Genomic DNA, 26,568 nt, shown 5'->3' with positions numbered 1-26,568 from the left:
GAACAGGGAAATCCTAGGTTTTAATAAACTCTGAACTTTTGTTATTTCAATTTGAACTTCACCTTTTAAAATTTTGAGTAAAGAATTGTATTTGATTTTATACGGAAAAATCAAACATGGAAATACAAGGTGGAACCTCTCTCACAAGAATTTTTGAACTTCTCCGGATAGGGCACTTGAACTTCTTTCGACAAACCTTTTAAGATTTTATTTTTCTATACTTTTATTCTCACCTGAAATGCATTCCTTAGTTGCCGTTTGAGAGTAGTTTTTAAAATGGCAAAACAACGTTGTTTTTTGGTTTTTAAAACAACATGTAAATGAACGACGGACATCTCACAAATATAATTTTAGAATCGTGCAGGGTGGAGCACGTGAACTTCTTGCAACAAACCTTTTAGGCTTTTAGTTTTGTATTCTTTTATTCTCTTATGAAATGAAGTAGTTGAACTTCCCGCTATTTTCACCTTGAACTTCTGTCACGTATTTTTGTTCAACCTCTCTCACAAGAATTTTTTAACTTTCTCGGGTAGAGCACTTGAACTTCTAGCAACAAATTTTTTAGCATTTTCTTTTTCAATCTTTTTAATACAAATTCACACCATGTAGTACGTGAACTTCTGGCTCTTATCAATTTGAACTTCTCTCTGCTTCTCTTTAGTAATGTAAAAAATCTGAGTTTTTATAGACATTGAACCGCTCTAACTTTTTTATTCTCATTTGAAACGCATTTCGTGTAGTAGTTGAACTTCTCACTGTTTTGGACGTCTCTGTGTCATAGTTTTTGAACTTGTTCGGGGATTCACTTTTTTATAGCTTTTTTTACATTAAACCAACATACTAAAAGCGCATTTTTTGCATCAATGCATACTATTGAACTTCATGAAACAATACAAAACAAGAAATTAGATAACCCAATGTACAAATGGGGGCCAAATAAACAAATGATCTTATTCCCTTTCATACGGCTCACTGAATTTCACATGTCCAAATGGACTTCACTTAGTTGTCTCACCTTCATCATACACCTTGTACATCCAAGCCCAAAATCAAAATCAAAACCGTGCCTCTCCAAACACAACATGTGCACACACAGAGCTATAGTTGTTCCTTCCCAGCTATGTGTGAACTTCTATGGTCGATGTATTGTTTCTATAGTAGATGCATAACAACTACGGGGAGGAGAATCGTTTTGCTAGTAACGGGAAAAATTTGAGTTTTTGTAATAAATATCAAACCGCTCCACTTTTTGAAATTGAACTTCTTGTTTTATTATTTACTAACGAGGAAAATTTGGGTTTTTCATATACATTAAAGTATTCTATTTTTAAAAACTAAACTTCTTGGTTTTTTCAATTTGGACTTGGTGTTTTTTCTTTTAGTAACGGAAAAAAAATCCTAGTTTCTTAATAAATATCGACCTATTCCGTATTTTAAAAATAAACTTCTAAGTTTTTTTAACAGAGATAATCCCTTTTTATATGAAATTTTTTGAGATGTTTTTTAATTGGATCTTCTTATGGTTTCTAATAAACATTGAACTTCTTCGTATTTTTAAATTTGAACCTCTAGCCTTTAAATCCATAAAAATTATTCTTGGTTTCAGTTTTAGACAGGAGAAAAATCTTATTGTTATATTAACATTGAACTGCTCGCCTTTTGTAATTTGAGGCTCCTTTTTTATTTTTTAAAAATGGAACATCCTTCTTTTTGTAAATATGAGTTGTTGTCTATTATTTTAATTTAAAATTATTTGAACTTCATGGATTTTTTTAGCGCTAACTTTCAAAATAAGGGGGGGGGTTCAACAAACTTTTTTTTGAAGGTTTCCTTAGTGTTGATGTTTATTCTATTTTTACCAATTCTGAACTTGTGTGCACTTGTTCTTTAGAACACAAACAATTGTAGTTTAAAATTTTTAACCTCATGATTTATGTGTACTTTCTCCTGTAAATGAGGTTAAGGAACCTTTTTTGCACAAGTGAACTTCTCACATTTGAAAAGGAAAAAATTCTATGAAGCTTCAACTATGTTGAGAACATACATATGTGAGGAACACCCCCACCCGGATTTGCACTATCTTTCAAACATATAACAAACAATAGACCGCATATATTTTACAACCAAAACGAAGCAACATTACAACAACCAAGGAGATGCTGGGAAGAAACAAGCAGAGCAGACGCAGTTATAACAAATAATATGCCACAAGTAGAACATCAAACACCTTTGTTATTTTAATTTTAATTTTTGTTTAAAAAAATATCAACAACACATGGCTCACTACATTTTTTTATTTGCACTAATTTTACTATACGTGAACTTGTCCTTATTTTATATTTGAACTTCTCACATGAAACTAATGTTTTTATTGTACAAAGTATGTGTTGCCATCTACATTGGCGAGACACAAATGCACAATTTTGTGTAGAAAAGCATTGGATCCCAAAGCACTCTGTATCTCTCAAAAGAATGTGTCATTAACCTTTTTGTTCTCACACAAAATGTTTCTGAAGTACATAGACAGAAAGGAAACATTAATGATTTCCACAATTTCTATGTCTGTGTCTCCATGAAACACAAGCCTCGATAGAAGCACACAAGAAGAATTAGCACTTCAGAGCAGTGATGCATTTTGGAGACGAAAACTCCTTTTTCCCATTCATTTTTTGAAGGACCCATGAAACTGAAGCACCTTTTTTGCACCAACAGATACTACCGAACTTCAGACAAAAGGTAATTTTGAAACAATACATGGTCATAACAGCAGCAGGGAAGCGAGATTTCTGCTACATGAGCAAAAGGCGAGATTTATGTGCCCCATCCAAAAACGAGATCGCACACCACACAGTGCCTTGACTCCATGGACACGATGCTAAAAGCAAGTAGTGCAAGCGATTAAGGACTCCGATGACCCCTCCTGTGACAAAGAGGTAGAAGTTTAGTTTCATGTAAACTTCAGATTTAGAGGTGCTTCTCTTCCTCTGTGGGTGTCCGTACTAGCAAAAATTCAGAAAATAAAACAGTCGTGAGAAAGGAATACTGATGTTGCTGCACCTGGACACATGCCGCGGGAGTGAGGCACTGCGAGAGCCGGTGGTCGGTGGCATCCGTTGACGCAGGAGGTGAAGGCGTGTGATGTCCTCCGGCATCGGCGATGCGGTGCGGCCGTTGGCGATGCGCAATGTTGGGGAGGGGCTGCGGCGGCGGTGCCAGTTGGGGCAACGCGACGACGGCCTTGCCGGTTGGGGCGGGTGGGGGCCGGGCAGCGCCGGGGTTGCAGCGCCGGTTGGTGGCCGGGTAGGGTTGCGCGGGGAAGGTGAGGTGGGGCGGCGGCGCACGGAGGTGATGACCGGGAAGGTGGGGTGGCAGCGCGCGGAGATCGACGGGGAGGAGCCGGCGGAGGCGATGGGTGGATGGCGGACAGATCCTGGCTCGTAGGGTGCACGCGCGAGGTTACAGGTGATGACGGCGGCGGTTCCGGGGGCTGGTGCCTGGTGGGTGGGGGCACCGAGGAGTTGGAGTGCGGGAGTTGGGGATGGATGGAGTGCGGGAGGTGGGGGACCACCGGTCGTGTTTTTTTCTTTGTTCCACTGGGTTCGGGAGCTCGGGAATATCATATCAGCTCCTATATAGGGCGCACCGTGATCCAAATGACTATTCTGATCCCAGGATCAGAATAGTGCTACCCTATATATATATATATATATATATATATATGTATATTTGCGTTTTTCATGTCCTCAACAACATTCACTTATTGCTAATTCTTCAAGTTGATTTTTTTCGAAGTGAATGTGATCGGACCCATTCCTCCTCTATGATAAACTCAACCCAGTCTGTTCACAAATTCTTCATGTGCGTTCTATTTGAAACCCGTTCAAAATCTTCACTGTGTCCTTGTCAGCTGAAGAATTTGCGAACGAAACGTTAAAATTTTCATATCTGAATTTTCGGCTTTTGGCGTTCAAACCGTTCCGCATCCCATGATAAGATTAAACTACTCACCCACGTTCTATCACAATCTCCACCTCTCTATACGTGGGTGACACATGTCGCTAGGATGGCAAGGGCAGGGGCATGTTCGTCCAAATTCGTCGGACGGGCAGTTTTTCACCGTGGCTATAAATACCCCCTCCCTTCCTCATACCTCATTTACTCCGCTCGACCTCTCCTCGCTTGAGCTCTCAGACCTAGCGCCGCCGCTACACTCCATCGTCGCCGGTGAGGAAGAGCTTCACTGCCTCGACCTCGTCGCCATCGTACTCGCGCCGGCCCCGGAAATCTTCACTCCGCCGCCGCCGTAGCTGTCTCCCACCGCCAAGTTAGGGCGTGGGAGATCTAAACTGACGAACCTCTCCACTTCCACTCCCAGTTCGTCGTTTTCTTTGTCAAGGGTAATTAAAATCTAATTTTACTTCCCTACTTTGATTCTCATGATTTCCACAAAATCTTCAAAAGGTGTTTATTCTTCAACTTCCCTACCCTTAAACACACAGTTGCATCTGCTCTTGATTTGTTTCTCTAAGCTATGTTTTTCTTCAAGATTCCTCAATTGTGTGGATTGTCAAATCTATACAACTCTGGAACCTAAGTCAAGAACGCTTAGTGAAATTCGTCAAGACTCCCATGGTCAAATTCCTCAAACTTGATTCATTTGAAAAATTTCTGAGAACACATATGACCTCTCCAAATTCTTCGCACCTATACTCTGTTCACAGGTACAAAATGTCAGCTGCTGAATCACTAGGTTCTCACCAGCTTAACTCATTTATAGCATTCCTCAAAGATAAATTGCATACTTCCTCAGAAACACCAATTGTTCAAAATCCTCAAGTGAAGAAAAGGCTGATAGTAAAAGACCTCAGAAGGGAGGAAAGAGGCCAGAGACAAACACTGCGTTTGAAATCCCTGAAGACATTTATGCTGAGTATTGCACACCTGATGAAGCCACACATGGCAAAGAAAACAAAAATCAGCGCAAGGTGCGCATTCAGAGGATTGAGAGGAGATGGGCAAGGGAATGGAGGGAATATTGATATGTTACTCCAAAGTACATGAAGAAATTCGTTGTACACCCTCCATGCCCAAGACCTCCATTGGTTCCAGGCCAAAAAGTTGATCCCTCAAGCATCAGGCGAGGTGGTGAATTTCCCAAGGAATGGTCCAAGCGCCAAGCCAAGTTGGCTAAATTGGCAAAGGAAGCAGTGAAGAAATTCAATGAAGATTCTGCTGCTGTTGTTGCTGCTGAGGCCTATGCTAGCAATCCTAAGAAGGCTTTGCCAAAGAAATTAGCTGTGAAGCCGAGTTCCTCAACAGCAATCCCTCACAGCCAAGTACAAAGCCCTCACGGCCAATTCCTCACGCAACCTCTTCAAGGGCAACCCCAATTCCCTCTGTTGCCACAAAATCCTCAACTGCTGCTGCAAAGTCATCAACACATGTGCATCTTGCAACGTGTCAAAGGACCGCAAGACTTTCTAGTGCTTCAGGAGCATCTGCAAGTTCCTCAGCTCCACCACAGTCCTCAACTGGCCTATCCTTGTTGAAGAAAAAGGCCACTGTTGGACGTGGCTCGAGGCCAAGTCCTCACAAGAAGCAAGTTGTTTTTCAAGTCCCGTCTAATGATTATGAAGCTGATGATGAAGAACTTGTTGAGATTATCATAAACAGGAAAGAAAGGGCCACTAGAGCCAAAGGCAGTGATGTGCCTCTCATGCTGGATCCGAAGAAGATCCTTGAGTTCATTGATCTATGGCACAAGGATCCGAACACTCCTCTGCCTGACTTGAACCTCACTTATGGTCAAGGTCACATGTTAAAAGCCTTCATCAATGAAGAAAAATGGAAATTTGAGAAGGCCAGACAAGTTAAGGCTCAGTACAAGAAGGAGCGCTTTCTGAAGAAAAATGTTGTATACATGTCTCCTGAAGAACTTGTGGCTCTGCAAAAGGAGATCAAAGACCTCAGTGATGAATTTGATAGATACCGTGCAGCTTGGCTAGGTGCCAAAGTCAGATTCGTCAGACTCTCCAAATCCCTCAAGCTCAATGTTGCAAACTCCATCGCAACAAGAAATTCCTCAGGCTGTAGCATCTGCTCAGCCTACTGAAGAAAATGCTAGCACAGCTGATGAAAATCAGACTGTTGATGACACTGAGAGTACCAGGGCTGCTGAAGAGATTCTAGTTTCTGAAGAAACTGCTAGGGCAACCACCAATGTTGCACCTGAAGAACAATCCAGGCCAGCTGAAGAATCTGCTGCTGCGCCTGAAGAAACTGAACAAGGCAGGGCAACTGCATCAGTTGTGCCTGAAGAAAATGAACTCACTTCATCTGCTCCTCCTGCCAAACCATCTAAGGTGAGGCAAGTCAACCTTCCTTTTGCATCATAAGTGAAGAAAACAAAAGCTGCGGAGAAGGAAGCTGTGAAGAAAAGGAAAGCATCAATGACTGCAGAGTCTTCAGCTCCCAAGAAAGTGAAGACTTTGACAAGTTCCTTCACTAACCCAATTGATGTTGTTCCAATCTCTGTTGTACCTTCCAAGGAACTCATTCCTTATGGTGAGGAATATGTCATACCAGATGACACAGATGCAGAGAATCCTTCTGCTGCTTCTTCAGAGCAGTTGGATGAAGAAATTGAAGTGGATGATATCCCTTCAACTCCACTGATATCATCGCTCATGCCTCAATTCACAAGTGAAGAGGCATGCCTTGAAGAATTAGTAGAAGAAGATGAGGATGTGGACATTGGTTCTACTACACCAGTTCTGAATGATGACTATTAGGAAAGACTTCATCCCAATTCACCATTGACCACTCCTCTGCATCAAATTCCTCAGTCCCCTGTGCAAACTGAAGAAATTCATACGGGGTCTGAAGAATGTCAAACTTCACTTCTTTCCATTCCAGAAGAAATTCCAGCTACTGCAGCTGAAGAAATGGAGACCAAGACTACTGCTACTGAAACTGCCGCTGAAATTCCTCAGTTTGTGGCCCCAGAGGTTGTGCGCCAATAGGCTGTGAAGTCTTCAAATGTAAATCTTCAGCCCAAGCCACTAAATCCTCATACAAAGAAGCAGAAATTCAAGGCTGATGATTTCCTTGCTGAGCACCATTTCTTCACGGATTTCAATCCCTATGAATCAGCAAGAATTCGCCGCAAGCGGTTCTGGATAGACAATCAGATGAACTTCTATTCATCACTCTTATTTGATAAGGACAAATTATTTGAGCACCGTCAAATTCCTCATGCGGATATGGAGTCTCTCTTATGCTTCCAACCTGTCCTGAGTGTTCTTCATGACACTGGGCTTTTAAAGTTCTATGCTGACATCTGCAATTGGAATGAAGAGCTAATTCTTCAATTCTATGCTACATGGCACCTCACTGGAAATGTGGATGATGTGAATTCATGGGTGCTTGATTGGATGACTAAGAATACGCATTACAAAGCCCCGGCCTCCGAATTACTTCATGCCATTCGAGTCAGTCCTCCTGCTGAAGGTGGAAGGCTCATATATGAGGAACCTGAACTTTTAAAGCATCTGATGCAAGTGCTGATAAAGCCTTTGAAGGCTGGCCAAGCTCCAAGGACCACATTCCTCGTGAAGGAATTGCTATATGTGCCAAGGACAGCATATCGCATTCTGACAAAAACCGTCAGTGCAATCAAGGGCCACAACTCTGATGAAGAAGAGGTTGTTGGCATCATGAAGAATCTGTTGTTCAATATCATACATGGCATTCCTATCAACTACCATGATTTCTTCATGAGGACTTTGGCTAATGCTGCTTGTCACCTTTTGAGTTGAAGCCTTATGCTCCCTGGATCATGAAATTCATCAGATCAAGGTCTTCAATTCATTACAAGGTTGATTATCAAAATCATCTCAGCTATTTGCCTCCTATGAAAGTCCTCAAAAGGACTATTTCCTCAGCTGATGAGAAAGGCAAAGCTGCTGTTATTGATGAAGGCAATCGTCCATTGGATGGACAGTTTCGCAAAGTTGCATCTTATTCCACCAATGATGACTCTGCAACTCAAGATTCTGCCGCAAAAGCTTCAAAGCAAAATCCTCAAGCCATTGCTCCACGAGTGATGACTGATCGTGAGCTTCTCTTAAGTCTTCATCAGAAGGTCGATCGAAATCACAAGTGGTTCAAGTGTCAGTTTAGCTCAACTCTTCTGAACATGACTGTCACGCAAAACATTGTGAAGAAAAACCATTACTACTTGCATGAATTCTTTGATCGCACTTGGGCCATATTGTCTCACCTCTACGGTGATGAAGATCTCAAGCAGATGGGCTTCCAACAGGACTTTGACTGGTCTCAGCCTCCTTCGAAGAAATTAAACAAGGTCAAATTTCCTCAGCTCGTCCCCAGTTCCTATTCTTCATCACGCGAGACGGATGAAGCTGAAGACTTGAACGACACTATGGTAGGCCCTACCTCAACGGACGACCCCAACAATGCTGGCGCTCCTCCATCAACATCATGATGGTATTCTTCAGGGGCGTTAGTCCTCATTTTTCGTCCCTTTTGGTCATTCGATGACAAATGGGGAGAAATTTGAGTTAGTGTTCAAGCGGGTCTTATATATGGGCGTTTTTCGTTAAGTTACAACTCTTGCTCTTCTGAGGTGTTTGCTCGGATGAGTTGTAAACTTAAGTCCTATGGTGGTCTGATACATTTGAACTATTTTTCTGCATGCTTATTGCCTCAAGTAACTTAATGCACGCATGTTGAATTCGTCAGACACCATATTTCATCATGCATTTCAAATTCTTCATATTATATGTCAAATGCATGTATGAATTACAAGATATAGGGGGAGATCTCCATGATATTACTCTACAATGTGCATTTGCTATCCAAAGCAAATTCCTCAAATATGCACATCTTCAGGGGGAGTTCTTCTATATCTTGCAATCAAATTCCTCAATATCATTATTTACACTTCATATGTTTATCCCCATTGAAAACTTAACCTATTTGTCATCAATCACCAAAAAGGGAGAGATTGTAAGTGCATCTAGTGCCCCTTAGTGATTTTGGTGTATTGAAGACTTATAGGTTAAGGGACTAATGTGTTTGTGAGTGTACATAGGTTCTATAAGTCTATGAGGAGTTTGATATTTACGATGAAAGTCGAACCCTAAAAATGAATGTCTTCAGTTGAAGACTTTGGTTTTCTTGAAGACTTTGAAAGTGAGGAAATTGGTGTGACCTTGAACACTTCGATATTGATGTGAGGATTATGAAGAATGAAGACTTTTTGTTTTCATAGTTTCATTTTCTCTTTCTTGACTCATACGAAACACCGTACTGTTAAAGGGGGTCGAGGTAAAACTAAGGAAAAGTTTCCAAGTGATGCTCATCTCAAAATCCTACACCTACCCAATCCTTTCGAGTGAAGCCATTGGAAATCTCATACAGTTTAGCCAATTTCTTTAGTGACAGAGACGAAGATCTTCTGGTCTCTGGGGAATTTGTTCTAACTGAGGAGTTAGGAATTCGCCAGTGCGGATTGCCTACAAGTGAGGAACATGATAGCCCCAAGGAATTTGAGAGCTCAAATTTCCGACCGTTGCTGTGCTATGCGCTAGCTATCCCAAAATATCTTATCCACCTAACGGTCATATAATTGAAGGGCATTTATGTCCTATCATGTCGGGCTGCTCCCTAGGCTATATAAATAGCTGCCCCCTACAACCACTAGTTGGTTGGCTGCTCCGAGAGAAACTGACACTTGTCATTGAGAGCATCCCCTCCTCCGAGGACTTTGAGCGAAAATCATCAGTGAGGAAAAACCCAAACCCAAACACCTACAACCCAATGTGATTGAGCATCACTGAAGAGATTGTTCCTGTGTGGAACCGACGCTTGTTGCCTTTGAGGACTGTGCATCCTCCAAACGGTTAGGCGTCATGGTCTAGAGCATCCAAGAGGAATTGTGGATCGCCGAGTGACCGAGTCTGTGAAGGTTTGGAAGTCACCTGAAACTTACCACGAGTAATTGGGCGAGGTCTGTGTGACCTTATCTCAAGGAGAATACGGTGAGGACTATGTGTCCTCAGGTTTAAATACCTAGCCGCTCCAACCAGACGTACGACTGTCACAGCAGTTGGAACTGGTCTAACAAATCATCGTCTTCACCAAGCTACTGGTTCTATTTCCTCAACCCTTTCATTTCCTCATTCATGTGTTGATGAACTTGGTTGTTACTGTTTGAAGGCTTTGACTAAAGACTTTCTCAATTTCCTCAATCCTAATTCTTCAGTCATCTTGTGTTCTGCCTGCTTATCCTGTTTACATGCTACCTGTGCTCTATGTATGTTTCATTTCATCATGATGACTATGCTACTGCTTTCTTATGCATGCACCTAAGTACTTATTCCGCTGCTTGTAGTTCCTTACTTAGGAAATTCCTCAAGTTGAATTTCCTCAGTGACGAATTTGTAAAAATCGCCTATTAACCCCCCTCTACTCGATATAACACACTTTCAGGTAGAAACAATGCAATACAAACAAAACCATAATCAGACCATTCATGACAAACTTCCTTCAAATAGTTTACTTAACTTCCATTTTACGTTTCATATATCTCATTTAATTTCCGGCTGCAGTTGGTCTTTGCACCATCAAACAATTCACCTATTTTTTGTTGTATTAGTTGCTTATCTTCTTGGTCTCTTCAAATAGTTCACTTGACTTCCATTCTAGGTTTCGTATAGTTCGCTTAACTTGTAGGTTGGAGTTGGTCTCTAGGCCAATTGGCGCAATGGGTCATCTGGTGGTATTGAAGATCCAAAAAGAGATAGATTCATCTAGCTACTATATGGACCCTAAGGTCCTCATGGAACTACTCACACATAGTCATGGAGGCCGCAAGGTTGATGAAGGAGCCTCCGGCAATGGATTCCCCTTCCGGCAGATCTCCGGAATAGGCCTCCAGACTGGATTTTCATCAAACGGGAACTTGCGGTGGCAGAAAAATTCTTCTATAAATATGGTAGAGGGTTTCGTAGGAATTTATAGCAGTGGAATGGACAAAGGGTGATTAAGGTGGGCCCCACATGACCTAGGGCACGCCCTAGGGCTAAGGCGCGCCAGGTGGTTATGTGCCCCCCTGTGGCTCCTCACGATCTCCCCCAAAGCTTCTTGGGTCCTTTGTTACCCAGAAAATCGAATTAAATCAACAAGTTATTTTGACCTCCGTAGATATTGATTTCCTGTAAAACCAAAATCATGCAGAAACAAGGAACTAACAGTAAGCACTAAATTAACGGGTTAGTCCAGATTAACAATATAAATGGTATAAAAAGTATACAAAAGTGATAATATAACATCATAGAACAACAAAAATTATAGATCCGTTTGAGGTCTATCAGCCGCTAGTTGCAAAACACCCCAATATCAATTGAACAGATGGAGTAGCCTTTTTGTTGAGGTGTGGTATACAATACTTGAAAGAAACACAGTGATATCAATTGATCGTGGAAGATATAGAAATATGCTTTCCAAATTGTTCTAGCAATAACCCAAATTTACACCTTCGCACTAGTCTCATCACAGGCACACACCTCACGGGCCCACGAACCAGAAATCCATCAGAAAATTTGTGGCACCGAGCAACGCCGTGCGCAAACACAATCCATCCAAAAACCATTTGGTCCTACCTCTCATCCACCTACCCGAGATGCACGTCCTCCTCGCATCACCGCACCCTGCCTCACCCTAAAAAATGAAACACACCTCCCCGCCACGTCATGTATCCATGCAGCCCTTTTTCCCATTCCCCGCCACCCATCTCTCACTCAACGCCCCGCACCCCGCATCACACGGATCGCAGCCGCGCTCCTAGTCCCAGACCGCACAGCTATAAAGCCACCTCGCCCCACATGACACAACCATCAACATTAGACCTAACTATTTTCTCCCCCGCCCGCCGCCGCCACCACTCTCGAGACCTAACTATCTTCTCCTCCAACCTCAACCACCAATATTCTCTTAGATCTAACCATCTTCTCCTCCACCCTTCGCCGCCACCACCACTCTTTAGACCTAACAATCTTCTCCTCCACCCTTTGCCGCCACCCCCACTCTTTAGACCAAACAATCTTCTCCTCCACCGCAACCACGAACATTCTCTAGATCTAACTATCTTCTCCTCCACCCACTGCTGCCACCGCCACTCTCTTGATATGTTTTCCCTAATAATTGTGATCCATCGTCTATGTTTTCCTCTTAGTTCAGATATGTGGTATTCCAAGGCACCTACGCACTGCACCATTCGCGTATTCCCGACGAACCATAGTCGCTGCCCAACTATTAGGCCATGCTCCATTTACATCTCGAACTAAGACAACGAGATCCAAATTCAAAGGTAAGGAAAATTAATTTATTCACTAGGAGCAAAAAAGGTTTCTACTCATACCATTTTTATAGGGAGCAAATTAGAACTAAATGCATGTTACCCAGGATTCTGCGGAAATCTCATTATTCAAGTGCAGTAAGCGCGTTAAGATGCCACTTTTGAAACGGAGAAGGCGAGGTCTAAAATCCAAGGTAAGGAAAAGTAATTTACTCATTAGGAGCATAAAAGGTTTGTCTTGATACCATATTTGTTTTTTCTAGGGAGCATATTAGAACTAAATGCCTATTTTCCAGGCTTCTGTGAAATCTCATTGTTCAAGTGCAGTAAGTGCGTTAAGATGCCACTTTTGGAACGGAGAACACGAGGTCTAAAATAAAAACATAGAAAAAGTAATTTATTCACTAGGAGCATAAAGGTTTCTGTTGATATCATTTTTGTCTTGATACCATATTTGTTTTTTCTAGGGAGCATATTAGAACTAAATGCCTATTTTCCAGGCTTCTGTGAAAATCTCATTGTTCAAGTGCAGTAAGTGCGTTAAGATGCCACTTTTGGAATGGAGAACACGAGGTCTAAAATAAAACATAGGAAAAAGTAATTTATTCACTAGGAGCATAAAGGTTTCTGTTGATATCATTTTTGTTTTTCCTAGGGAGCATATTAGAACTAAATGCCTATTTTCCAGGCTTCTATGAAAATCTTATTTTTCAAGTGCACTAAGTGCGTTAAGACTCCACTTTTGGAACGAGATCTAAAATCAAAGGTTAGGAAAAGTAATTTATTCAGTACGAGCATAAAAGGTTTCTGTTGATATCATTTTCGTCGTTTCTAGGGAGCGTATTAGAACTAAATTCCTATTTTATAGGCTTCCGTGAAAATATCATTGTTCAAGTGTAGTAAGTCCATTATGATGCCACTTTTGGAGCGGAGAAGACGAAATCTAGATCAAAGGTAAAGAAAAATAATTTGTTCATTAGGTGCATAAAGGTTTCTGTTGATATCATTTTTGTTTTTCCTAGGGAGAATATTAGAACTAAATGCCTATTTTCCAGGCTTCTGCGAAAATCTCATTATTGTTCAAGTATAGCAAGTGCGTTAAGGTACCACTTTTGGAACGGAGAAGAAGAGGTCTAAATTCAAAGGTAAGGAAAAGTAATTTATTCAGTAGGAGCATAAAGGTTTTTTGTTGATACCATTTTTGCTTTTTCTAGGGAGCATATAAGAACTAAATTCCTATTTTACAGGCTTTCGTGAAAATCGCATTGTTCAAGTGTAGTAAGTGCTTTAAGATGCCACTTTTGGAATGGAGAATACGATGTCTAAAGTCAAAGGTAAGGGAAAGAAATTTATTTAGTAGGAGCATAAAAGGTTTTTGTTGATACCATATTTGTTTTTCCAAGGATCGTATTAGAACTAAATGCCTATTTTCTAGGCTTCTGTGAAAATCTTATTGTTCAAGTGCAGTAAGTGCGTTAAGATATTCGACTAGAATTATACCAAGGTGATCCTTTGAATTATGCGTGACTAGAATTATTCCAAGGTGATATTTTGAATTATGTGTCTATGTTGATGAAGTTGTATGAAGTAACCAATCAAGGGCACATCTATCCAACACAACAACCACCTCACTTGGGATTCACTGAAAAATTCAGCCTATTGTTACTAGCTTCTAATTCAGTGTATTATTATTTTTTGACTGTAAACTGTAGGGAACCCCCCCTAGCACTTTTACTTTATTGCCAAAAAGAGTTACAGATTACATGGATTACAAGAGGTAATCAAAGTGGTAAAGTAAAAGACTAGAGAACAAAAAAACTAGTGAACTACAAGACAATACCTTAAGGAGGCAGAAAAGAAATCCATCTCAATAACTCATCTCTAAAGACATGTTTGATTCTATGGTGCATGAGAGTAATACCATGGATGAAAGCACTTCTCCATTTATTAAAGCTAGGCCTTTCATGACTGAACACCTTAGCATTTCTGACTATCCAGATGTTCCAGCAGGCAATAAAAACCACCTTAGTGAAGAAAGCTTTTGCAAAATCTCGTTTAGCTTGCAGCACAATGTTGCTCATATCATCTCCTTGTGGCCAACATATTTGAAGATAATTCCAGACTCTCACACTAAAATTACAGTGGAAGAAAAGATGGCCTCTGGTTTCCCTTGTCAGCAGAGGACAAAGAACACAATTAACCCCATCATCCATATGCCAATGCCTCATATCAACCATATCTTTAGTGTTAAGCCTGTCCATGATCAACATCCAAGCAAACACTTTTATTTTCATTGTGCATGATGATTTCTAGATCCATAGCAGTAGAGGATTAAATGACAAGGTAGAATGCATGAAGGAATAGAATATCTTAGGTTTAAAAGCATTGCATGTCCCCCGCCAGTACCATATATCATTTGCATCGAAATCTCTATTGTGAGTGGTCATCATTGCCTGAATTGCCATATATTCATGATATGCCTATTCAGACACATGTAAATGAAACATCTCTGAGATATCATGTGCTTGAAAGGCTTCAGCTACAGTTATCCATGGATCTTACACATAAGAAAATAGCCTTGGAAACCTTGATTGCAAGGTTGTCACAGAATCACCAAGCTTCCATCTGTCAGAACAAAATAGAACTGAATTTCTAGAGTTAATTTGCGCCCAAGTTGTGTTTCTGAAATGATCCAGCATTTTGCATATATCTTTCCACCAAAAAGATCCACAGCTGGCAGTACCCTCTAGTACCCTCCCATGATAATATGTATTCCAAACAAGAGATACCCATGGCAGATCCATCTTGTTCAAAAACTTATGCATATGCTTGAGCAACTGAGCAATATTCTGGACCCAAAGTTCAAAATCCCTACCCCCTCCCCCTTGCTTTTAGGCCTACAGATCAGGTCCCATGCTGCTAAAGATGGAGAGGGCTCATCTCTATGCTTTCTCCATAGACATTGTCTCTGGATTCTCTCCAGTTGTTAAAATTCTAGGGGGGGCTAACAAACTGCCAAGATAGAATATGGGCATAGAGGACAAAGCAGAGTTTAGAAACTGCAATCTTTCACCCTGATTGAGGAAGGAGGAACTTGTTGTCATTCTTCTTTCCAAGAAATCCACCAATGGCATGAAGTCAATCATCTTTGGCCTAGTTACTAGCATTTTTTTATGCAATCGTCATGATTTACCTGCCATTTTATTGTTAAGCACTGATTTGCTAAGAATTTAATGACTTACCAAACATAATATGTTTTTATTATGGTAAGTTAATAAAACATGAGACAATTGATTCTATTTTATGGATGATGGATAGGAGAAAAATCAAAGATGGGAGGAAAAAATCAAAGAGGAGAAGGAAAGAGTGGGACGTATATAAGGAAAGTTGAACGAAAAATAGGTGAAATGAGAACCTTACGTTCTTTTTAAGTAAGTAGAGAAGATATATATTTTATTGTTAAGTACTTATTTGCTAAGAATTTAATGGCTTACCAAACAGAATATGTTTTTTCTTATGGTAAGTTAATAAAACATGAGACGATTGATTCTATTTTTAGGGAGAATTGATAGGATAAAAATCACAAATGGGAGGGGAAAAATCAAAGAGGAGAAGAAAAGAGTGAGATGTATATAAAAAAATTTGGATGAAAAAGAGGTGAAATGGAAATCTTACGTTCTTTTGAAGTAGTTGAGATATACCAATATAAAAGACCCAAAAGGACGTATCAAATCAATCTTGACCATCAAACCAGTTCAATCAACGACCTACATCGCCCCAATGGTGAGCGTTTGACGTGTTCAACGCCCAATTCATATTATACCAAGTATCAACATGAGCGCTGGTCATACAATTAATGCGTATATAATATCCTACCTAATATATGCGCGCAATTAATATCCTGTCTAATTTCAAAGCAATCACGATTTCATGAATATTTGCTGATGTAAGTATTAAAAGTGTATTATTATTTTTATGGTAAAGAAGAGTGAAACATGTTTTTTGAATATCAGTATAGACACAAGCGCTCATATACATGCATATACACTCACCTCTATGAACGCACACACGCACATCCTACCCCTATGAGCACCTTGAGAGACTGAGCTGACATATCATCTTGAGATTTACGAAGTCATCGTAGGCTCTTCGACGTCGATGTGAATGTCTCCTCCGACTGAAAGCGCATCGCCGGAAATCCTAAAATAAATTCATGAATAATGCGAGCACCAAGACTTGTACCCTGATGAGCTGGAGATACCACTACCTCTAATCATCCAACCACATGTTGGTTCACAAAGAATGAAATGTTTTTTAACATCAACACAAGCGCTCATATCTACGCGCATACACTTACCTCTATGAATGCACACATGCACACCCTATCCTTTTGAGCACCTCTGAGAGACTGAGCCGGCATATCATCTTGCGATTTTACGAAGTCATCATAGACGCCTCGTAGTCGACGGGAACGTCTCCTCACATTGAACGCGTATCGCCCAAAATCCTGAAGCAAGCATTAGGACTTGAACCCTGATGGGCTGGGGATACCACTGTCCACCTAACCATCCAACCACAGATTGGTTCGCAAATAATGATATGTTGTTGTCCAATAAAATTTGTTTCGCGAACCAACGTGTGGTTGGATAATTAGGAGAACAATAATATCCTTTGTCCAATGGACAGATTTCAAGTCTCAGACTTGAGAGTGGTGCTTGCATTTTCATGGATTTATTCTAAACCTTCCGATGATTTGCGTTAGGTGGGAGGTGACGTTCCTGATAATTAGGTGCTCATACGAGTAAGATTTACATGCGTGTTTTGATAAGGATGAATGTACTCCCACCGTTTTTAAATATAAGTCTTTTTAGAGATTTTAAATTGGCTACCACATACGGATGTATATAGACATATTTTAGAATATAGATTCACTCATTTTGCTCCGTATATAGGTATGTACGAGAAAAACAAAATTTGTTGCCCACCCACCCACTCACCCACCAATGTGAATGTCCAGCGATTGAAACGCATCGTCTCGTCAGTTTCCAGAAACGGCATACAGTCATAGTCTTTTCCATCTCTCCCCAAAAACCCGAGTTCCCTAGTCGCCCTCGCCGCCTCCTCCCTCCTCTCTGCCACCCGCTGATCATAAAAGAAAAAGCCAGAGCGTAGCAGAGACCACGACACGCAGCGCAGCAAGGAGAGGAGGCGGGGCGCGAGATCGGGCTCATCGCCGTCAAACCCCGGCTACTCCGTCGACGACGCCCCCAGCGCCTCGGAGGCAGGTCGAGGTGCTGCGCGGCGCGGCGGCGGCCTGCTGCGAACCCCTCCTTGTTCTCGCGCCGGAGGGGACAAAAATGGTAAGTAATGGAAATTCCTCACGATCTTCTGTTCTGGAATGAAGCCGGCGAGAGGGAAATAGGCAGTGGGCTGTGACCCGCGATGCTGTTCAAGGCTTTCTGCCGAGGAAGAATCCCCCTTTCTCCGCTTTAGGTTTTGTCTGATTTTGGGAGTTGGGTAGCGTCATGTTGGATTTCGAAAGGCGTTGAAGCCGATTCGAAGGAATTGCTAAAACTTTGAGGGGAGGCGCTATGATTTTGTCGGATTTTAGTATCGGGAAAAAAGAGTCGCTGCTCGCCATTGGTCTCAGAGGGGGTAAGATCATCATGCAGTCTTATGTTTATACCATATCACTGATCTTTGAAAAAGTAAATATTACTCCAATTGTCCTGTGGGATAGTACCGAAATAGTTAACCTTCTACTTGCACCGAACTATATTTCGTATGGTTCATTCGAATCCTTCAGGATTGTAAGCATCGAATTTAGTCTGTTTGTGAGGAACAACTGTCTAATCTAGTTACAGTTACATGTTTCTGGAGTGTACCATGGTGAAAATGGCCAATTGTTGACTGCCCTGTTGAAATTATTGTTAATTCATTGCATGGGTGCCCAGAGATTTGTTGCCCTGAACTTGTAATTTGTGAACAAGCTCATGCCTCCAGTCTGTTGGTAAATATACTATGAGCCATTGACCACGCCTCTCTGTGCTCTTCTTGAAGAGTTATACAGACAAACTGTTCTTTATCGGAAAAAAAATACAGAACAAACTGTTTCACCCAGTGACACTATGTTTAACAGTGTTTAGTTGGATCACAGTCTTCTCTGTTCACATGTGGTAAATTCATCAATAGCAGTACATTATGTGCTGTCATTAACAGGAAGCAGATGAAATCTCATCATTGGTGAAATGTTGCACTCATGTTTTGGGAATTTGACATTTTAATTTTTGCACTACTGAAGTATCTCTCATTGCTTTTCTTCAGGTTTTTTCCACACAAGGTCCTCAGACAAGTAATCATGGAAAAGAAAGGCATGGCAAAACCATTGATGAGGAAGGCAGCAGAATGAGCTGCAATTACTGCGGTGAGGTGGTTTGTGGTTACAGCCGTCTAGAGGAACATTTAGCAGGCATCAGGGGCAATGTTCGTCCATGCAACCTAGTACCGGACAGTGTCAGGACAAGCTTAAGGAGTTCACTTGTGGATCGCAAGAAAGATCAGATGCTCGGAAAAACGAAGAGACTGAAGCAAGAACATGATGAGGTTCCTCACACAAATCCAGCCCTTCCATCTCCTCAAGTCCAGCAACCACAGCTACAACCAACTGTGTCCAATAACAACCGTTGCTTTGTTCATTATCAACCGGATCTGACGCAGGCCAAGGAAATCACATATAGTTCTTGTCAACCGAAACCCAAGGTTGAGACAAGTGATTACTTCGATTCTCAGTTGGCAAAGTCAATAGGCAAGTTCTTCTCCGAAGCTGCACCTGAGCCTGGTGTTCTCCATTCATCATCTTTGAAGGAGATGGTTGTGTTTTCCCATGGGCCTGGGGCTGTAATGCCTACGTACGAAGCTGTTCTGCAGGAGCAACTAAGAGAAACTGAGAACCGCGCAAAGGAACTCAAGCAAGAGTGGCAAACAAGTGGCTGCACTGTAATTGTGCATAGTTGCAAGAGCAAGTGTACCAAAAGCTTCGTAAGTGTCCTGGTGCACTGCAGCAAAGGTACGCTGTTCCTGAGATCCATTGACGTCTCTGAAATCACTGAGGACTTTGATGAGCTAGAATCAATGCTTTCTCGCGTGGTTGAAGATGTTGGTGCTCATAACATTGTTCAGATTGTCATGAATGACGTGTCACCCCATATGCAGATGGCACGGCAGTATGTGCTAAATAAATATGATAGTTTTTTCTTCACACTATGTGCTGACCATTGCATCAACCTTCTGCTTGAGAAAATAGCAGCGCTCGAGCATGTCAGTGAAGTCCTGATGAAGGCAAGGGAAATTACAAGGTTTTTATATGACCATGCACTGCCAATGAAACTGAAAGGAAGGTATGTTCAGGAGGAGATTTTGAGCAGTTCTTATTTAAAATTTGTGGCAATGTTCGTCACATTAGAGAGGTTAGTTTCTGCAAGAGTAGATCTGTTGCAGATGTTAAACTCGCCTAAATGGATTTCCTCTGGTTGGGCTTGCCTTGATTTGTTCGAGCGTATCCAGAGCATAGTAAAGACAGACGATGAATTTTGGCATGCTGCTGCAAAAGTCATCAAGGTTACACACCCACTTGTCGGTGTGTTGTATAAACTCGAATATGATATCTGTCCGATGGGTATCTTGTATGAAGCCATGGATAGAGCAAAAGAAGAGATATCTCTCAATATCGGAGATGAAAGTGACTTTTATTGGTGTATGATTGATCGGATATGGGATGATTACTTGCATAGTCCTCTCCATGCTGCTGGTCAGATGCTAAACCCAAGGATCTTTTACACAGCTGGATTCAAGCCTGATACTGAGATCAGCAGCGGCATCGCGGCCTGTACAATCCAACTGGGCAAGGCTCATTACAATGCCAGAAAAGCATCTGCACAATTGAAAGTGTATGAGAAGAAGTTGGGCTATTTTGACACAGATCCAGCAATGCAGCAAATCATGGAATTACCACAAGGTAAGCTACACCCTAACCTCTTGCAAAATGCCCACTCCCTAACAAGCCACTGATAGTAGTGCCTTTGTGTGTCATATGTACTTGTATTCAATCTTTAGAGCGAGCTGGAATAGTGTCACGAGGCCCTCCAAGTAATCTGATATGCGCATTTGTGCACTGTAACATACAGTGCGCCAAACATATTTAGTTAGTATGTGAACATGGCACAAACATATCATGTCACAATGCACTTGTATTCAAACTCGGCATGTGTAGAATGTTCGACTTCTCTGCATTAGACTAACTTATCAACATGGTTGTTTAAATAATAGTAGCATGGAAGTTAAAAGGTTAACAGATGAATGTGTGGAACGATTACTTCTCTGCAATAGGAGTATGTTGCAAGTTGCAAACTGGGGTCTATGGTTTGCTTAAACTGTACAGGAGCCTTCTTTTCTTCTGTTTTCACTTCAACTTTCAAACCCAAGCTTACCCACACTGAGATCATCACCATTTCATTCTTCAGTTCACAACATACTACATGAATTACTATCTTCTTACCACGTTTCTCACCCCATTGCAGTTCAATGGTGGTCAACGCACGGGGCTCGCGTGCCCGACCTGCAGACCCTGGCGAGGCGCGTCCTGAGCCAGACGTGCTTCGGCACCACCAGGTACAACATCGACTGGAGCCTGTCGGAGAAGCTGCACGCCGAGTGGGACGAGATGACGCTGCCCGAGCAGGAGATGTTCCGGCAGAAGGAGTACGTCCACTACAACAGCGTCCTCGCGCGCGCCTCCCCCCTCCTGCACGGCTCCTCCATGAAGCAGCACGGCAGGGTCACCTTGGTGCTGCACGACTGGATCAGGCCGCAGAAACAAGCCGCTGGGTCGCCACTGACTGAGTGACGGCCTTCAGTTGTGCCTGGAGCGATGCTTTCGCCTCTCCTCCGTTCTGTTATGTGTATGTGTGTGTATGCTGCTGTAATGGTGTGCAGCAGTAATCTGTCAGATGCTCACTAGTGGCATTCCCTTTGGTACTGTCGTGGTCTGCTGAATCTCCAGGGTTTTTTATTTCTTGAACTCCTGCTGGAACCAAGTTTGTTATGTTGTTGAAACCCTGCTGAATTTCCAAGTTCTGTATGTGCGGAGAAACCCTGATGAATTTCCAAGTTATTATAACTATGTTTGGAAAACATAATGTCGCTCTGTTAGTAAGCTGTGCGGGTGTGCAGTGAGCCCACCTAGGTTCAAGTCTCGGACTCAAGTTGTTTCTTCTATAAAAATATGTCGCCAAGGTGAGTAGTATATTCTATTGTAAATCTCTACTTCTAATGGACGAGTTGGTGAATCGTCTCCGCGGTTTATTTTCACTGGTTTTTTTCGTCTCTCCTCCCACCACCCCCTCCCACCCTGGTCCATGGTTTATTTTTGCTTGTTTTTTTCGTCTCTCCTCCCACCACCTCCTCTCACCCTGGTCCATCAATTTATTTTTCTCTCCACTCTTTATTACAACCAGAACTTTCCTAACGTATAACAAATCACGGATCTAACTTCCTTAAATTATGCAAATCAATCGATTCCTTTTATTGGTTCAATTTGTCTTAGGAAACAAATAACAGATTTTCAGGAAACAAATAATACATTTTAATCTAACTTCCATAAATTATGCAAATCAATCGATTCCTTTTATTGGTTCAATTTGTCTTAGGAAACAAATAACAGATTTTCAGAAAACAAATAATACATTTTAATCTAACTTTCCTAACTTATCTAAATCAATCGATTTCTCTTATTAGTGAAATTTGTTTGAGGAAACAAATAACAGACACGTCACAACTTCCCTCCCAATAAATAGTTTCTTACATTTGCAAACTTTCCTAATCAGACACGTCACAAATGGGCGGGTACTGATATCACGTTATCAAACAATAAAACCCCATTTGCATAGAAATCAGTTTAAAAATCCTAACTTTCCTAAATTTTTACCTTTGCTTGATAACAACCAATATTTCCTATGTTTTCCACATATTGAAGGAAATCACCCCTCCATCGATATTAGCATTTTTTTGAACTGAGATCTCCGGGTTATGAATTTTTTTTGCGATTCTTTCCAATTGTGACCTCTCCTTCCACTCCGGCTCCTTCTCGCATAAACACCTCCACCACAGCCAGGTGACACCGCCCCAGACCTCCTGCCTCTCCACACCTTCTCCGCCACCTCCTTCTCGTACTCCATTAACAATCCCTCCGCCACATTTGTCCACGGCGGTGTCGAGGGCATGGCACAACAGCGTACCAGCGGTAGAGCAGCGCATAGCAGCAGGAATGAAAGATCGTGGATGTCGCCCAAAGGGGGGGTGAATAGGCGCTTTAAAATAATTACGGTTGAGGCTTGAACAAATGCGGAATAAACCTAGCGGTTAATTTGTCAAGCACAAAACCTACTAGGCTCACCTATGTGCACCAACAACTTATGCTAAGCAAGAAAAACTACTTAGGTGATAGCAAGATATATGACAAGAAACAATATGGCTATCACAAAGTAAAGTGCATAAGTAAAGGGCTCGGGTAAGAGATAACCGAGGCACACGGAGACGACGATGTATCCCAAAGTTCACACCCTTGCGGATGCTAATCTCCGTTTGGAGCAGTGTGGAGGCACAATGCTCCCCAAGAAGCCACTAGGGCCACCGTAATCTCCTCACGCCCTCGCACAATGCAAGATGTCGTCATTCCACTAAGGGACCCTTGAGGGCGGTCACCGAACCCGTACAAATGGCAACCCTTGGGGGCGGTCACCGAACCGTACACTTTGGCAACTCTTGGGGGCGGTCACCGGAACCCGTCAAATTGCTCGGGGCGATCTCCACAACCTAATTGGAGACCCCGACGCTTGCCCGGAGCTTTACACCACAATGATTGAGCTCCGAACACCACCAACCGTCTAGGGCGCCCAAGCACCCAAGAGGAACAAGCTCAAGGGTACCAAGCACCCCAAGAGTAATAAGCTTCTCAACTTGTAACTTCCACGTATCACCGTGGAGAACTCAAACCGTTGCACCAAATGCAATGGCAAGGGCACACGAAGTGCCCAAGTCCTTCTCTCTCAAATCCCACCGAAGCAACTAATGCTAGGGAGGAAAATGAGAGGAAGAACAAGAAGGAGAACACCAAGAACTCCAAGATCTAGATCCAAGGGGTTCCCCTCACATAGAGGAGAAAGTGATTGGTGGAAATGTGGATCTAGATCTCCTCTCTCTCTTCCCTCAAAAACTAGCAAGAATCCATGGAGGGATTGAGAGTTAGCAAGCTCGAAGAAGGTCAACAATGGGGGAAGAACATGAGCTCAAAGGATAAGGTTCATTGGGGAAGAAGACCCCCTTTTATAGGAGGGGGAAAATCCAACCGTTATGCTCACAGCCCGCACCGAGCGGTACTACCGCTACGGCGGCAGAAGCCCAATGAAACAACACTGCAAATGGGCAACAGGGCGGTACTACTGCAGGAGCAGTACTACCGCCTGCCCTTGCGGAACTACCGCGCGACCATGGAAGTAAAAATAACTGCCGCGCCTACAACCGCTGGAGCTAGCTACGAGAAAAAGGCGGCACGGTACTACCGCTCACAGGGAGCGGTACTACTGCGCAGGGGCGGATGTAAAAAATTACATCCGCGCCTACTACCGCACGCAATCAGCGATAGGATGCGAGGCAGCGGTACTACCGCTCACCAGGAGCGGTACTACCGCGTAGGACGCGGAAGTAAAAAAGTTACTTCTGCGCCTACTTCCGTGCGCGCCAGCGTTCTGGGCTAGAGGCAGCGGTACTACGCTCACAGGAGCGGTACTACTGCTGGCCCCTGCGGTACTGCCGCTCCCTTGAGCAGTACTACCGCACGCCACAGAGGCTTTAGCACTTGGATGCCTTCAAAACGCAGCTAAAGACAACAGATGGATCCAATAAAACCAGAACTGCCATAACTTCTGCAAATGAGCTCCGAATTGAGCAAACTCAAGCTTGTTGGATACAAGACAACAAGTGGCATCAAAACAGCGAGGAGTGAAACCTAACACATAGAGGAGTGAAACCTCCAACAGAGAAGAACCGGCATAACCTCCAACATCGAAAACATCATAGAAGATGCAAGTGAACTCCGTTTTCGATGAACTCGAGCTTGTCAACAAGATGACCAAAAGCTCCAAAACTCACAAAGAGAAGCAAACAAGAACCAAGAAAGATGATGCAAGGATGCAATGGTTTAAGCTCTCTACGAATGATATGATCAAGCTACTCATCGAGAGTCCCCCTTGATTGTACGGCAATCGATCCTATAACCCGGTCTCCCAACTACCATCATGAGACCGGTAAAATAGAAAACCTATCAAGGGCAAACATTTGCCTTGCACATGGTCCACTTGAGCTAGATGAAGACGATCTTGACTCCCTCAAGTTGGACCACCTTTCTTGATTGCGTTGGCTCGATGAAGACTAGTTGATTGCTCCCCCATACTCCACTATGGGTGAGCCACTCTTCCGCACATCTTCACAAGTCCATTGTCACCACAATGGACGACAAGCTTCAAGCATTTGATCTCTTCGTGATGCTTCCTTGAACTTGCACACCGCAACCTAACCCCACAAAGAACTCTCACGAAGATCATGGGTTAGTACACAAAGTGTAATTGACAATGCTTACCATACCATGGGATCGCTTGATCCCTCTCGGTACATCTTCTACGCTTTGTGTGTTGATCAACTTGATTCACTCTTTTACTTAGTCTTGATCAACCTCTCACAAGACCAATCTTTAGGTAATTCCTTGAATAGCACCTTGGTCATCACAAACTCTCCTTGAAACCAACAAATGTACTCCAAGAAAAGCCTATGGACAAAACCTTCAAATATAACTCAAGGCAACCATTAGTCCATAGAGATTGTCATCAATTACCAAAACCAAACATGGGGGCACCGCATGTTCTTTCAAGGAAGCAACACGCAGTAGGCGAGGCGAGCGGCCGACAGTGGAGGGCAGAGATGCGGCCGACGTGGCGGAGGGGGCGGCCGGCAGAAGATGGCCACGACTGGAGGCGGCGCGAGGCAGGGGCGTGACAGCAGGGCGAGTGAAGGGATAGGCGGCAGCAGACGGGGGGAGCGCAGCCAGCGAGAGTGTGTCGCGCGGCCATGGTGTGTGTCGCGCGGGGCACAATGGTGCGGTGGCTGCGGCGAGCGCGACGGCAGCGGCGGGCGCGACCGACGCGGTGTAGCACGGCCGTGGGCATGGAGAGGGAGTGGCCCCGCGGGCATGGAAGAAGAGCGGCAGGCTCGGGCATGGGCGTGCATAGGAGCGGGCATGTGCCACGGGGTCAATCCGAGGAGCTCGGTGGCTACCCCTGCAATGGCCATGGCGGACGGCGGTTCTCGGCCATGGCGAAATACCTAACGAGAGCAAACGAGAGGGGAAATAGGGAAAAGGCAAGAGGAGATCATGGCGGTGTCAATGGCGCCCTAGGGGAAGACATGGGAGCTTGGGGCGGCGCGGATCGAACGGCAATGTCGCGGTGGCCCAAGGTTGAGGAAGACAGCAGCGACATCGATGCGGGGGTGCTGGACTTGATCTCGTTGGTGCAGACGAAGTAGCGAAGGCGCTCGGAGCTCCTCGACAAGCTCCTAGCCCGCAGGGAGGGCAGTGGCCATGTTGACGGGGTCGGTCATGGTGGCCGTGGCGTCTGACTTCGTCCAGATCGACGGAATTGAGCGAGCGAGGAGGAGAAGTGGATTTGGGAGGGGGCGTCGAGGAGGAGTGAGGCCATGGGGGCAGGGAAGGAAGGGCGTCACCCTTATCCATTCCCCTTCGATGCCAGCGAGGTGGTCGGGCGGGATACCGACTCTGTAGCGACGCGGCTCGGGGAACAGGAGAAGACGACCGCGCGGGGACTGGACCGCTGAGCCGGCTCGGTGGCAAGGCCAGGGGGCAGGGCGAATCCCCTTTTACATTGTCCTTTTGGTTTTTCAATATATTCTAATTTGTTTCTCCTTTTTAACACCCTTTTCTATTTATTCTTATCAACTAAATGATCTCTACTCCTAATGTCTCAGTTGGTAGTCTCCGTTCCGGGTTTATTTTCGTCCCACCTCCCGAGTGAGGGAGAGGGGGAGAGAGAGTGAGGAAGAGGGAGGGAGAAGGTGTGTGT

At 43.3% G+C, this 26,568-nt stretch overlaps 1 protein-coding gene across 1 annotated transcript; it reads left to right on the top strand.

Annotated features, from left to right (window-relative positions):
* The first annotated feature begins 13,456 nt into the window (after positions 1-13,456).
* Positions 13,457-21,624, top strand: LOC123168854 (uncharacterized). Its single transcript, XM_044586718.1, has 4 exons — positions 13,457-13,527; positions 13,630-13,716; positions 18,707-20,396; positions 20,959-21,624. Exons 2-4 carry the CDS (start codon positions 13,675-13,677, stop codon positions 21,282-21,284), a joined length of 2,058 nt encoding a protein of 685 aa, XP_044442653.1. The 5' UTR covers positions 13,457-13,527; positions 13,630-13,674; the 3' UTR covers positions 21,285-21,624.
* The last annotated feature ends 4,944 nt before the right edge of the window (positions 21,625-26,568 follow it).

The sequence above is a fragment of the Triticum aestivum genome, chromosome 7D (genome assembly GCF_018294505.1).
Source record: "Triticum aestivum cultivar Chinese Spring chromosome 7D, IWGSC CS RefSeq v2.1, whole genome shotgun sequence".
Taxonomy (NCBI): domain Eukaryota; kingdom Viridiplantae; phylum Streptophyta; class Magnoliopsida; order Poales; family Poaceae; genus Triticum; species Triticum aestivum.
The sequence above is the reverse complement of the archived record's forward strand: the minus strand, read 5'-3'. Positions and strand labels throughout refer to the sequence as shown.